Here is a 12949-nt window from a genome sequence, read left to right on the forward strand (position 1 = left end):
CTTCCAGAGAGCTTGTACGGGGAGGGGGTGCCGGGACCGAGGGCCCGCTCCCGGTGCCGTACCGGGCACACGGTCCCGCCGAGGCTGGGGCAGCCCCGGGACCCGCCCCGGCATCCGCCGCCCCCGGCTGCCTCTCCGGGGCTGGAGCAGGGGTTTCCAGCAGAGGGGCTGTTTTGGAGAAAGGAGCCGTGATGCGTCTCCGCGCAGGGTTGTGCAAACCCAGTGCTGACAGTGCCGGGTATTATTTTTTTCTGAATTTGCTCTATTAATAGCCACGGAGAAGTGAGAAATGCCGATGACAAAGACCGTGGCCGCAGATTCCTGTTTCCAGGCCGGGAAGGGGGTAGTTCAGAGTAACCCACCCCTGACGTAACTCTCCCTCCCCGGGAAGAGCCCCCAGCTACCAGGATTTTCCGAGTGGGCAGCGAGAGCTATAAGAGCAGGACCCGGGTACGAGAAGGGCAGAAGCCCTGGAGCCTGCCCGCAGCCCAGCACACACTGAAGCTATGCTGCCAGCCAGGAGGTTCAGCCTTTTGCCTCCTGTGAGTATTTACAGCCTAGGCTGCATCGTCCCGGGGCGGGGGGGGGGGGGTGAGATGGCCACGGGGCATCTCAGGAGGTGTCCTGGCCAGTGAGGGCTGGATGTGGCCACGGGGAAGGGGATGGCAGGGAAGGAAAACTTCCCGGGCAGTCAGGCTCTGCTGGGGCTCAGACCCACGGACAGTGCAGCACTGCTCCCGGGACACGAGCGGAGCTCTGGGGAGCAGGGATGGGGTGACAGGGGCCCACACCTGCCCTGTGCCAGCTGTGACTGGTGCTCGCTGTGTTTCTCAGCAGTGTGCCTACCCATGCAAGCCAGCGCTGACTTCATTTCTTACCGGCCAACCCCCAGCTACGGTGAGTATATAAGGCGCTTCTAGGCAGCACAGGGGTTGTGCAAAGGGTGGAGTTATCAGACAAGAACCAGAGAAGCTCCTCTCACTGCAGGCCTGTCCTGCACCTGGGTTAGTGCTGTGGGAAGCGAAGGAAAGTAGAAAGTCCTTCCCTAGACATTGGATGTAGAGGTCCACTGCATCCCCAAGATCACTGGCTGGAGTTGCTGTAATGCAGGTAACAGCTCCTCCTTGGGGAAGGAAGGTTTACAAGGGTCCTAAAACCAGGGCAGGGAAGAGACCCGAGTTTTGCTTGCACACATCCCACTTACTCCAGGTTGGGCAGAGGTGAAGCTGGTGAAACATTCTGACACCAGCCTCACGAGCAGTTTGGGAATGGGGGAAAAACTTGCTGGAGAGACACCATACAGAAAGGGTCTGACACGAACCATCCCATGTGTTTTTTTTCTTTCAGAAAGCAGGCACAAACAGTGGGCGTGTTGTCCACTTGGTCTGCTTCCATGGGTAGAGCCCACAGTCCAGCTGGGAGATCCAGGATCGAGACCTCGCTGATGTTTCACCTCTCTCCTTTGCACCATTTCCCCCCACCTACCGGAGGAAGCCCCAGTGTGGAGATGGAGGCCCAGTTGCTAGCCCTGCTAGGGAAGGAAGCAGGAGGGTGATGGCCAGGAGGTCGGTGAGAGTCGGCAGCATCGTTATCTGCTTCCCAGCTGGCGTGGGACACTTCTGCCAGGAAGGAAGAGGAGCTCTGCTCTTCCACTTCTTGGAGTAGTGTTTCATGGTTGGGAGGTACCAAATAACTCCCGTAAAATACTGTCCCAGGTATGTTCTGCTTCACACTGCCGATGGGACAGGAACTTTGGTATTTCTGCAAAATCCTTACGGTCTGTCTTGTCCAAAACGACAAAATAAACAATGCCAAGTCTGCCTTGGAGAAGTTTCTTTGGGGGTCAGAAGGCCCAGGGGAGGTGTGGGAACAGGGCAAGCTTTTCCAGCCAGCTTTAGGGAGCTCCTTCCCATGCCTTTGCACTCTCTAAAGTCCCTGCCCCTCATTTCGAGTTCATTAGCTGCATTATATGACCTAGGAGCCTCAGCAACACCCAAGCACAGAAGGCATTCACCTACCCTGGGAAGCCAGGCCAGGCTGTTATGACTTAAAAATACCAGTAAAATACCTACCAGCATCAGTTCAAGTCCTCTGAAATGGCTGCAGCCAAATTGCTCAGAGACACACAAGATTTTAAAACCTTCATAAGGTCTTTCAGTAACTGGACAGAATTCCAGAAATAAGCATCCCTTCCTCACACCACAGTATTTCTGTTGGCAAAGAAACAAACCCAACTGGGAAAAAAAGGCGCTCTGTTTTATTAACTAAAAGTGCCATCAGCCTGATGTCAGGGAGAGAAGGTCTCCATTGCGTAGCCCAAGGCACAGGTGAAAAGCAGACGCAAAGCTGGCTGAAGCGGGGCTGATTTATCCTGGTTTTTGCTCTGGCTTCCCAAGCTCAGAGCTGAAGGTGGTTCTCCATCTGCTCCCTCAACTTGTATTTCTGAATCTGGAATAAAGTGCAGAGAGGAGGAGGAAGAGAGACTCAGACAGGAGACGGGACAGGAGGCCAGGGCTCCTGCCCTGCTCCAGCCCCTCTCTTACCTTGCCTGAGACGGTGAGCGGGTACTGACCCACGAACACAACATACCGCGGGATCTTGAAATGGGAGATCTGGGAAGAGAAAACCAACCGCTACGCAACCTGCCGGGAACAGTGTTGCCAGCCCAGCTGGTACTACCCAAGCTGGGACTCCCAGGGCTGGATCCCCAGTTGCTCTAAATCCCTGGGCTTTCATCAGCACGTCCCCAGCAGCTGCTGGGTGTACTGGTCTGGCAGGGAACTGAGGACTGGGGGACCCACCTTCCCTTTGCAGAAAGCTTTAATCTCTTCCTCGGTGCAGTCCTGCCCAGCCCTCACTCGGATGCAGGCGCAGATCTCCTCTCCCATCCGCGAATCCTTCACACCAACCACCTGGTTGGGACAGATGGATGGCGTGACCCCTGGGGACTTCCCTCTCCTCCCACAGGGTAAACGTGCTGGCCCACAGCACGCACCCATATCACAGGATGCTGGAGTTGTGGCGTGGGGCTGTGTAAAGGCAGTTTGAGCTGCTTGACCATCCCACCGGTGCTTTCTACACGACGTCGAGCCCTCCTGGAAGGACTTCCCAACCATTTGCCAGAGGAAAAGTGGCAGAGCAGGCTGGGCATCGGGATGCCAGCACCTTCCTTCAATTTTGCTAAGTCACTGGAGCGAGGGCTGAGTTAGAGCAGCCAGACAGCAGCTCATCGTGGGTGCAACATGGACCTATCGTCCCTCTGTGTGCCTCTGCTTCCCCCAAAAATGGGGCAACAGGTTTCACAACTAACAGGGAGACTTGGGAGGCTGCTGCAAGTGCCTTGGGATCTCCAGACGGAACAGCAGGAGAGGGATGAAGTTGAATTACAAGATTATTTGAAACCCTTATAATCACAGATCTTCGTGGATCACTGCCTGTGACACCAGGAGATGGGCTTCCCAAGCCTGATCTCTCTCTAAAGTTTGCTCACACTATTTCACAAGAGTCCTACTGTCATTCCCCGCCTTGAACTGGTATCTCAGAATCCTAGAGACACGTCGATCCTTTTGAGTCCAGAGCAGTGACATAAAGCCCTAGAAACTACATAAACAAGGCTGGTTTGCAACCCATCTGCACTGGGACTGTTCCAAGGAGAGATGCTAGCCTGGCACAGGCACAACACTGACTAAATAACTGGTTTATTTATGGGGAAACTTGTCTGGCACAAAACCTGGAGGAGAACAATCCCAGCAGATTGGGAGCAGCTGCTCAATGCTGCAAATCATTGCTGTCTTGTGAAGGGGTGAAACTAAGTCTCACTCCTCACCTCCAAGGACTCATTGGAGGAGTCTTTTTGGATTTAGGAGTTTAGTAATTAATTATGAGTAAAAACTGTCCTTTCAGACTGCTTTCCAAGTAAGCATTTCAGAGGGAGCTACGAAAGTGAACAGGCAGTTTAAAAACCAAAGAAGAATGACAGTCGTTACTTTGCAGATGGTTGCTTTGCTGGTGCACGAGAGGATTGCCCAAACTGATGTGCCCCATGCCAGGAGCTCTGCCTGCCATGAGCCTCTCCTTCCTGCTTGCCAACCCATATTACACAGAAGTTGATGCTGAAAACAGGGGAAGACAACCAGGTCCCGAGCAGCATCCCAGCAGCTTTCTGTACAGGTTTCTCACCCCAGGAACCATCGCTGCTCACTCACCCCACCTCCCTCCCGCTCACCTGGACCTCCTCAACCTTGGGATGGGTGTGGAGAAACTGCTCAAGTTCTGCTGGATAGATGTTCTCTCCTCCCCGAATGATCATGTCCTTGCAACGGCCTATAATTTTGCAGTAGCCGTGTTCATCCAGGCTCGCAATGTCCCTGCAACGACACCACACTCCTAGTCGTGTCCCAGCTGGGTGGAAGAATGGCTGATGCTCCTACCCAGCCTGGTCTGGAGGCCAGGTCAGGGTATCGGGAGGATAACGGCTGAGATGCCACCTGAACACATGGAAGAGATCAAAGAGCTCCTGCTACAGCTGGACATTGCCATCGGCAGCGTCCACACAAAGATCAGGGCTCGGGGGGAGGCAATTCCTGCCCCTGTGGTGTACCCCCATAGCCCCTCCATTGCACCAGTAGCGAAGTGACTATCCCTGTCTCCAGGGGCACTTGGCACCAAGGGCCTGTGCTAAAAGCTGTTCTGAAGTTTCACGGACAGATCAGAGGGCTAAATTAGGTCAGTTTTCCCTAGTTCGGAAATCACAGCCAAGGCACTCCTGTACACACCCGTCCCCATCCAGCATCACCGGGCAGGACAGATCGGCAGGAGCAAGGCTGTTTCCAGACTCACCCCGTCTTGTACCACCTCTCGGCAGTGACCACTTCACTCGTCTTTGCTGGGTCGTCCCAATAACCCAGCATGACACAGTAGCCGCGGATCTGAAGCTCCCCGGGAGTGTTCAGAGGCACAGACTGCCCTGTTTCTGGATCCTCAATTTTTGCCTGCAGTGGAAAAGAAGAGCTTAGGAGGGGATGTCTGAGCCAAACATGATGGCATGCACTGACTCCAGCACCAGACAGGGAGGATGGGCTGAGGTCTGCTGCAGGCAGAGGACCTGGAGCAGGTGGGGAGAGTCACGGTCACCTCTGTGTGGGGAAAGACGCATCCCACTGTCTCCGTTTTTCTGGCAATACTGTCACTGGGGAATCCCATGAAGGTGACGGGGCTGTTTTCCGTGGTCCCATAAGCAACCTGCAAACACAAGAGGAGACACATGCCTCAGGGGGAAAGGGGACCGCACAGCTCCAGGCATGGGAAAGACGAAGCTAGCAACAAGCACGGGGGAGATTGGGATGGGAGGAAGATGTTCTCACAAGTCACTCAGGTCACAGGCAAGCACTGCTCTCCTGGCCCATGGATGGGGCTGTCCAGACACTTCTGCTAGAGAGTCCTGGAGAGACAGGAGCTAAAGCAGCACTGCACCTGCCTGCCACGGCCGCCTTCGCTTCCATCGCTGTGCTCTGGACCCTCACCACCCACGACACGCTAGGTGTCCTGTACTTTTGATACCTCAACTTCTTTTCTTGGAGGACCCCAGAGTTTGCCCTCCTCTTTTTTAACCTGCGTCTCTCCAAGTTGACTCCCTGCCATCTCTGCCAGACACTGATCCTGTCTTGGTGCCCCTGCAGCCATCTACTCAAGGTGCCGAGTTCATCTCCTACAGCTCAGAGCACATCGGACATTGCTTTGGAAAAACCCTGGAGCCAGCAGTGGGCTCCTGTGGGAGACCACGTGTCCTGCAGCACGGCTGCTTGCTCCAGATCCTTTTGTGCAGACATCAGCTCCTGTAACCCTCCTAAAGGCATCACGAGGCTACACAACGCTCGGCGCAGCTGCACTTACAGACCGAAAACCTCACAGCAGGACAAAAGCTTCTCGCTGCTAAACCTCCCTCACCGCTAATCCCAACGGCAGGCTCTGAGTCACCTCAGCTGAAGGTCACTTCTCCTCAGAGGAAAATTCCAGCTCTTTATGCCCAACTCAGTGGCCTGCCAAGACAGCAGGAGCTGGGCAGGAGGTGCTCCGGGCAGCTCTGAGCTGCACCGAGAGCACCATTGCCGGAATTGCTGCTTCATCTCCAGCTCTTGGGAGCTGTGTTTCAGCGGTGGGACATGCTGGAGCACTGCTCTGGTCTCTCTAACACGCTCAGCATGTCGTATGTCATCAGGCAGGGTTTCTCTCCCACCCACTAATGTCACTGGTAGCTGCTTTGCTGGCAGAGCACGGCTGGGAAAAGGCCGATGCAGTTCATTCCTTTCTCCTCCAGATCTTCAAAGGCTGACACGCGAGCAGCTCTGACCCACCGAATTGCAACAGGGCCCAACCATCTTCCTACACCCTTGGCACCCAGATCTGGGTCGTGCCTTTGGAGCAAACGCCGAGGCCCCATCGCTGGCTGCAAGGGCACGTCTGCACAGTCAGGGCTTCTGCACGGCGCTCACCAAACTCCAGGCGCTGCACCCAAAATTAACGAGGGGCTTTGCAAAGGACTACGAAGAGGCATCCTGAAAAAAACATGCGCATATCCTGAACAACCTATACATAATACTGGTGGGACCACTTGGCGCTTTCTGCTGCTCGGGGCTGCTGAAGGATCTCACGTTGGGCACAGTCTGTCATAACGGCTGATGCTCTTGTTTGACTACACCGGGGTCAGCGTGAATCTGAGACGGAGATTTGCAGGAGCCTCCTCTTAGCCAGGAATCTGGAGGAGATGGTCTCCAGGATGCTGCAAGGACCATCTGGTGCAAACTGCTCTGCTAGGAGCCTGGCAACCCAGAGGGAGCGACTGTAAATAGGCTTCTCCTACCAGACGCAATGATAGCTTCCCAGCCGGGGTGGAAACCTACAGCATCTAATGCTCAGACAGAATTTCCCTCCCACCCACTAATACGAGTCCTGTGGCTGGATCAAATGACCGACGAGACACAAATCCAAGATCTTAAACACTTATTAAAAATCCCAGTGCCTTTGTTTTTTTTGTTTTACTCTGTTGGATGAATTGCAATGTTGGTCCCAGGATCCCAGCCAAGCCCTGAGTCAACCCTTTCTGCCTCTCCGGGTCGCTCCAGCAGTTTAATTGGACACAGCAGCAGGCAGCTCCCTGGCAGGACGATGCTGCGGGTGCCGCGGCTCACCAGGCTCCTCCAGATGCCTGGCAGCCTGCCGTGTACCCCAAGCACTGGCTGTCCATGCCTTGGCCAGTGGCTTGTCCCCATAAACACCCTCACACCCTCAAGTAACAGGCTTTCCGACTCAGCCCAGAGAGCAACGCGGGTCTGAACCTCCAGCCTTCAGTCTGCTGCCCGATCGCTGCCTTCCCCTCCCAGCCTGCCGGCACTGGCACCGCTCTCTGCAGCCAGACACCAGGACATTGCTCCTGACCTTTCCAAGATAGCATTTCTCTCCTGGGATAGCATTTTCCCCATCCGAACGCCCAGGACTGAGGCAGTGGCTGGAGCAAGCCCTCGCACCAGCACTGCTGTCCTTCCTGACCCTCATCTGACGCGTGGAGCTTCCTTCAACGGCTCCATCGTCCAGCCCAGCCGCAGCTCGTGATGCACGAGATGAAACAACGCTTCCACAAAACCCCATATACCAATTTAAGCTTGGAGATATCCACAAAGATTCATAGCTTTCAAGACCCAAAGGGACACTTAGCATCATCTAGCCTTGTCATCCGGTATAATTCAGTCCAGAAAACCTCACCCAATAATTTCTGCATCAGGTCCATAATTTCCACTGGAGCTATATCTAGTGTCAAAGCACAGCTTTTCAGAGGCAAGGAGTCCAGCTTGGACCCTTGGCTTTGAGAGGAGCTAAGAGAGTACAGAATATAATTGGCTGTAAAGCCTTTTTTTACTGTGAGGACCACAAGTGACCCCCCAATGCCCGGCACGCGGATCAGTCCTGCCATCAGCCATGACAAGGACAGCCCCAAAACAAACTGCTGCCTACCTTACTCCTACCAACAAGAGATTTATTCTTGTGAATCCTAAGCCTCTGTCTAAACCAGGAATAAAAAGAACATCTTAGCAGAACTGTGTTTTTTAAAACACATTTCAAAAACATTTCCTGCTAGTGCTGTTTAAACACTGGCCACTGTGGAACAGGCAAAACAGCCTGAAGAAGGAAGTTTCTAAAAATTAAAAATAAAGTAAAAACAATCAGACTCCAGTCTTTTTAGTAAACATTTGGAAAGCAGACTGATCTGGTGGGAAGAGCAGGGACTCTTAAGACCCTGGGTTTTTCCCAACCGTGCCGCTTATTTACTGCATAACTTGGAACGAGTCGCATCGGCTCTCTGCTCCTCGGTTTTCCCCAGCATTCAACAGCAATAAAAACACCCACTTCCCTCCACATTCTACTGCTGCTGAAAGGCTGCGATGAAAAGGCTGGTTTCAGTACCACCAGTACCCCAAGTGGGGTTATACTGGGTGGGACTGGAGCAGAAGGTCAGGGCTGCAGGAGGGCATGAGGTCCTTGGAAGAAACCCCCCTGGACCTGAACGATGCTCAGGGAGGATCTTCATCCCCTTGTCACCACCCTCTGGTTATGCCACGCTGGAGGATGATGGCAGGGCTTGAACCACCAAACTAAAACCTACAGAAATTGAGCTTCGCTGAAGACAATATTGGCCTCGGAAAAAAGAAGCAAATTGACCATGAAATAATAGGGATTTCAGACTTCAAAGGGGGCATAATGAACAACAGAAAGCAGACTGGCAACCCAAGAGATGTGCTAAGGACCTCTAAGAGGCCCTTTGAACCCCTCTCAGTACAAGATGCCGGATGGATCTAATTATCCCTAAACCCGTGCTGAGTGTGTTGTCTGCCTCAGATATCTCCACCAAAGTCAACCCCAGCCCTTCCCTTCACAGCCAGCTCAAAATCATTCTCAACTGAGCAACAAATCTTCCCTCACTCAGCTGCTCACTACCAAGATCACCCTGAATTTTGCTGTCCTCTAGGGACAAGTATCTCCTTGCTTTGGAGCTGTCCCACTACCCCAAATTATATTGGAATATTCCCTAACCTTTGGGTCAACTTTGCTGCTGCAAAAAACAACTTCTGATCACGTCCAGCCTATGTCGCACCGAGATTTCATTTCTTTCCCCAGCAACAGTACCATCTTTGTGTCAAAAACGTCAGGACACAAACAAGCAGGTCTTGTAGGACAAACCTCCAAGGGTGGCCACCCTGTTGGCATTTCTCCCCACCCAGAGAGCTGCCAGGCAGTCCCAGTTTGGATGGGCCTTAAAAAGTTCCCCAAAATATCAGGTGCCCAAAGCACCGTCTTTGTGTTGTAGCACGCAATGGCTTTGCCTCAGGAGGAGGCAACCGCAAAAATGGCAACCCAGCTTGCCCGGGCCAGAAGACTGCCGCTGAAAATGAACCTCCTGTTATTGTGCAGTCAGGACAAGCTGCTCCTCGTGGTCTGGAGTTAAAGCTGCCTCTCTTCTTTCCAGGTTGAGCAGAAGGCTTGAGGCTTGCAAGTATTTCCCCAGTCCTGCCAGCATTTCAGAAGCACTGCCCGGTGGCAACCAGCAAAGGCATGTGCAGTTACTTACTGGTTTATCAACAGCTTGATAAAAGGTCTTTGCTATGTAATTAACTCCATCCTCCCTGGCGCTGGGTGCCAATGTATTTAGGAAAGGTGGAATTAAAAGCAAAAAGTGAGAGGAAATATGCAGAGACAAAGTGTCTTGAAAAGGTAGAAAACCACTGGTTTGGGGGTACCTGGATGCTCAAAGCTGCTGGAGAAGGAAACTTGGCAAAAACCTAGGGGCAAAGGTAACATCCCCATGGATTTGGACAGCTCAGCTCCCACCAAAGACATGGCTGGAAGTCCAGGACCTTGTTGCTTCCACAGTGCATTTCAAATGCTCTCACAGCACATTCCCATAGCTTCTGCAGCTACTGAAACCATCTACTCATCAGGTCTTCCCCGAATTGGGATGGGGAGGTGGGATGGGATGGGGAGGTCTCACTTTGGCCAAGGGCAAGCAGGGAAGTTGTCACCGTGTGGAGCCGATTTTCCATTTTGGGAACAGGGGGGACTCCCGGCTGGGGAGCATTTGGGAAAAATCAGAAGTCTTGCATGGATCAGTTGTGTTCTGCAAGGGAAGAAAGCTCCACTCTTCTTCAGAGCCTGCAAAAGAGAGGACAGCAGCCCTGGGCAGAGCAGCAGGCTGCTGGGGGATGCCCGGTGCCTTGCAAGGTGGGCACGGCAGGGCTGGGGAGAGGCAGCAAGGGCTGGGTGAGCTTCACAGGAGAGGCCAAGAGCATCATGCAGCAGCTGCTGGGATCAGACAGAAGGAAAGGGTGGGTGGACATCAACGGGGAGCCAAACTGGCAACATATCAATGGGTGGAGGCCATGCTACAGTGGAAGAAAACCATCAGAAGGAAGGAGGTGCACCCATTGCCACCTCCTCCAGCTCAACAAGCAGCCTGGGTCCCCACACCACAGTGAAGGGTACCCTTCAAGCATGTCAAATAGAAACAATAACTTGGGTCTGAACTCAGAGCCTCAGGTGCCACTGTCGCTGATGGGATACTTGTACATCACCGAAAGCCAGGGATTTCTCAGGTACAGCCTGGAAGCCAGGGGGACGGGACCCAGGAGATCCTCTGGGGCTCCCTATTGCCCACCCACCAGGGCTGGTGCTGTGCGGGCTGCAAAGGGGGACACCGGGGCACCCCAGGGCACCCCCCCAAAGCTGCCCTCGCCCTCACCTCCAGCCTGGACCCCAAGGCCAGCTACACCGGTGCCACTTCAAGAAGGTGATTGCTAGTGTGCACTGACACACAAAACTAGATCTGGATCCCCTTAAAAGCTACAGAATCAGGCTTAGGCAAGCAATGGAATATTTTAACATAACACACGTGCAGCTGTATTGATATACCACAACTGGCAGTACTAACAAAGATTAAACGTGGAAAAGACCATCTCCAATGTTGTATCAAAACAGCTCTGACCTGCAGCACTAAAGAAACACCCCAAATCTATATTTACACTGTTTTAAAAACTGTATTTGTTTGCTTAGCCCACAATGCCTCCACGAAGGAGAGGAGGGGAGTCCAGCATCTGCAAATTACCAGGCATCGGTAATGTTTGCAGAACTGTTAATCAATTAAGAAAGAGAGGATGGCAGGATAATCCTGCCTCTTCTGTGATGTCCTAGCAGCACCGGTCCCAGGGGACCTGCGAGGTAGGGGGCTGGATGGGACCCAGCTCGCTGCGGTATCCCACCGCAGCAGAGGGAACACCGACACTGCTGCCATTGTCACTGCCAGACTGCGAGCCACCCACGAGCGGGACCCAGGCAAGCTTTTGAGGATCGCTGGATGTTTGCTGGCCGGTCGAGGGCTGCAAAACCCGGTGTGGGAAGACCAGACCCTGCCAGCGAGCAGCTCAAAACACAAACAGCCAGGAGCCCAGGGGCGAGGTGCCAGCTGCGGCAGATGCCAACCAGCTCCCACCACAGGAATGTGCTCACCGAGGCATGGAAATCAAAAAACATTAGGGGAAAGAACTTCCTTTTATTCAACATTTGCGCCTGGAGAAATGGAGCTGAGGAGCAGACACCTTTCCCCCAGTAGCACTGCCCTGCTGCCACCCTACCGCAGGACCAAAAATAACCGGGCATCCACCTAACCTCAGCTGCAGGCACTGGGCTGGCGGGAGCCCTTGGGGTAGGGACAGCTTCCCACCTTGCTCCAGCATCATGGCAGCTACATCACGGCATCTTCACGAGGAAGCTCTGGATCTTACCCCTCCACAGCCTGCCTGCTCCAGCCACAGCACACACATCCCTGCAGGGAGACCGTCCCTGTCCCCAAAAATCTGCAGTCTCAGTAGCAAAGAGATAAAGGGTAGAAGAAAGGGAAATTTATCCTCAGAGGAAGAAAGATGAGAAGATGGTTTGAGGTTTGGGCAGTATAACCTCTGAAAAGGGTCTTGTTCCAGAAATACACATGGGTAGGATGTATTTATGGATGAAGCTTGCAAGGCCCTCACCAGCTTTTTGCTCCGAACTGACCCACACTGGCAGAAATCGCTGCAGAAGCGGTAAGCTGTTAGCAGGTATTTTTTGCAAGAGGATGGGAAAACCAAGTATCAGACATCAGCTGGACTTGGGGAGGGAACACAGATACACTGCCCAGCTTCAGTGTCCAGCACAAACAGACTGGATTTTAAATCTCACCCATCAGTTGCTTTTGCGCAGTATAGCTGGTACATAACTGCAGGAATTGTTCATCAAATGATTACAAGTAAGACTAAGGTGGTTGAACCTGCTCAGAGAAAAAAAATAAATCAATCAGTGGATAGAAGACGATGCTTTAGAGGGATTTTTTTCTTTTCCAATCATGCACCCAGTTCCCTGTCTGAGCTTTATGAGCAGCACACACTTAAGGGGCACTGTCAGTCCTGATCAACCTGAAGAGACAAAGGAGGAAAACACAGAGGGTTCTTCTGTCTACCTTCTCTTTTGCTGTCTCAAAGGTCCTGTCTGAGACACTCGAAGAGCTACTCCAGAGATCAAAGCACGTGCATGACCGCTGTAGTGCCTACCGAATCAGGCACAAGCAAAAATACCATTGTTTTGATATAGAAGTTTTAAGTCCTACAGTAACTACAGTAGTGAGTCCTGCAGAAGGTCCCTCCAGCAGGAGCCTGGAGCTCCTACGGTCAGAGCATCTCTCTGGAGATGAGGCAGGAGAAGCACTTGGTGCTGGGGCGAGTGGCAAGGCCCCAACTGCTTGACAGCAGGACGTTGAACCTCAGGGCTGACAAACATTGGAAGCCTGACATGGCCTGGTTTGCACCAAGGGCCCACGTTACACCATCATTTGGCCAACCCCACCTGCCCCACAGGCTCCCCAGAACCTACATTC

At 53.1% G+C, this 12949-nt stretch overlaps 2 protein-coding genes across 2 annotated transcripts in view; both read right to left on the minus strand.

The window, feature by feature from the left end:
• RSAD1 (radical S-adenosyl methionine domain containing 1) overlaps positions 1 to 114 on the minus strand; it is a 2532-nt gene extending 2418 nt beyond the window's left edge. Inside the window, exon 1 of the mRNA XM_010579461.1 lies at positions 19 to 114. Within this exon, the coding sequence (XP_010577763.1) occupies positions 19 to 114 (96 nt within the window). The remainder of the gene's footprint in view (positions 1 to 18) is intronic.
• A 2052-nt stretch (positions 115 to 2166) lies between these two features.
• Positions 2167 to 12949, minus strand: part of ACSF2 (acyl-CoA synthetase family member 2) — a 31513-nt gene continuing 20730 nt past the window's right edge. The window contains exons 10-15 of the mRNA XM_010579275.1: positions 5134 to 5241; positions 4840 to 4991; positions 4226 to 4367; positions 2802 to 2912; positions 2544 to 2612; positions 2167 to 2448 (exon numbers count right to left, since the gene is read on the minus strand). Of these exons, the coding sequence (XP_010577577.1) occupies positions 2398 to 2448; positions 2544 to 2612; positions 2802 to 2912; positions 4226 to 4367; positions 4840 to 4991; positions 5134 to 5241 (633 nt within the window). The 3' untranslated portion in view covers positions 2167 to 2397. The remainder of the gene's footprint in view (positions 2449 to 2543; positions 2613 to 2801; positions 2913 to 4225; positions 4368 to 4839; positions 4992 to 5133; positions 5242 to 12949) is intronic.

This window comes from Haliaeetus leucocephalus, unplaced genomic scaffold (genome assembly GCF_000737465.1).
Source record: "Haliaeetus leucocephalus isolate CR32 unplaced genomic scaffold, Haliaeetus_leucocephalus-4.0 Scaffold657, whole genome shotgun sequence".
Lineage (NCBI taxonomy): Eukaryota > Metazoa > Chordata > Aves > Accipitriformes > Accipitridae > Haliaeetus > Haliaeetus leucocephalus.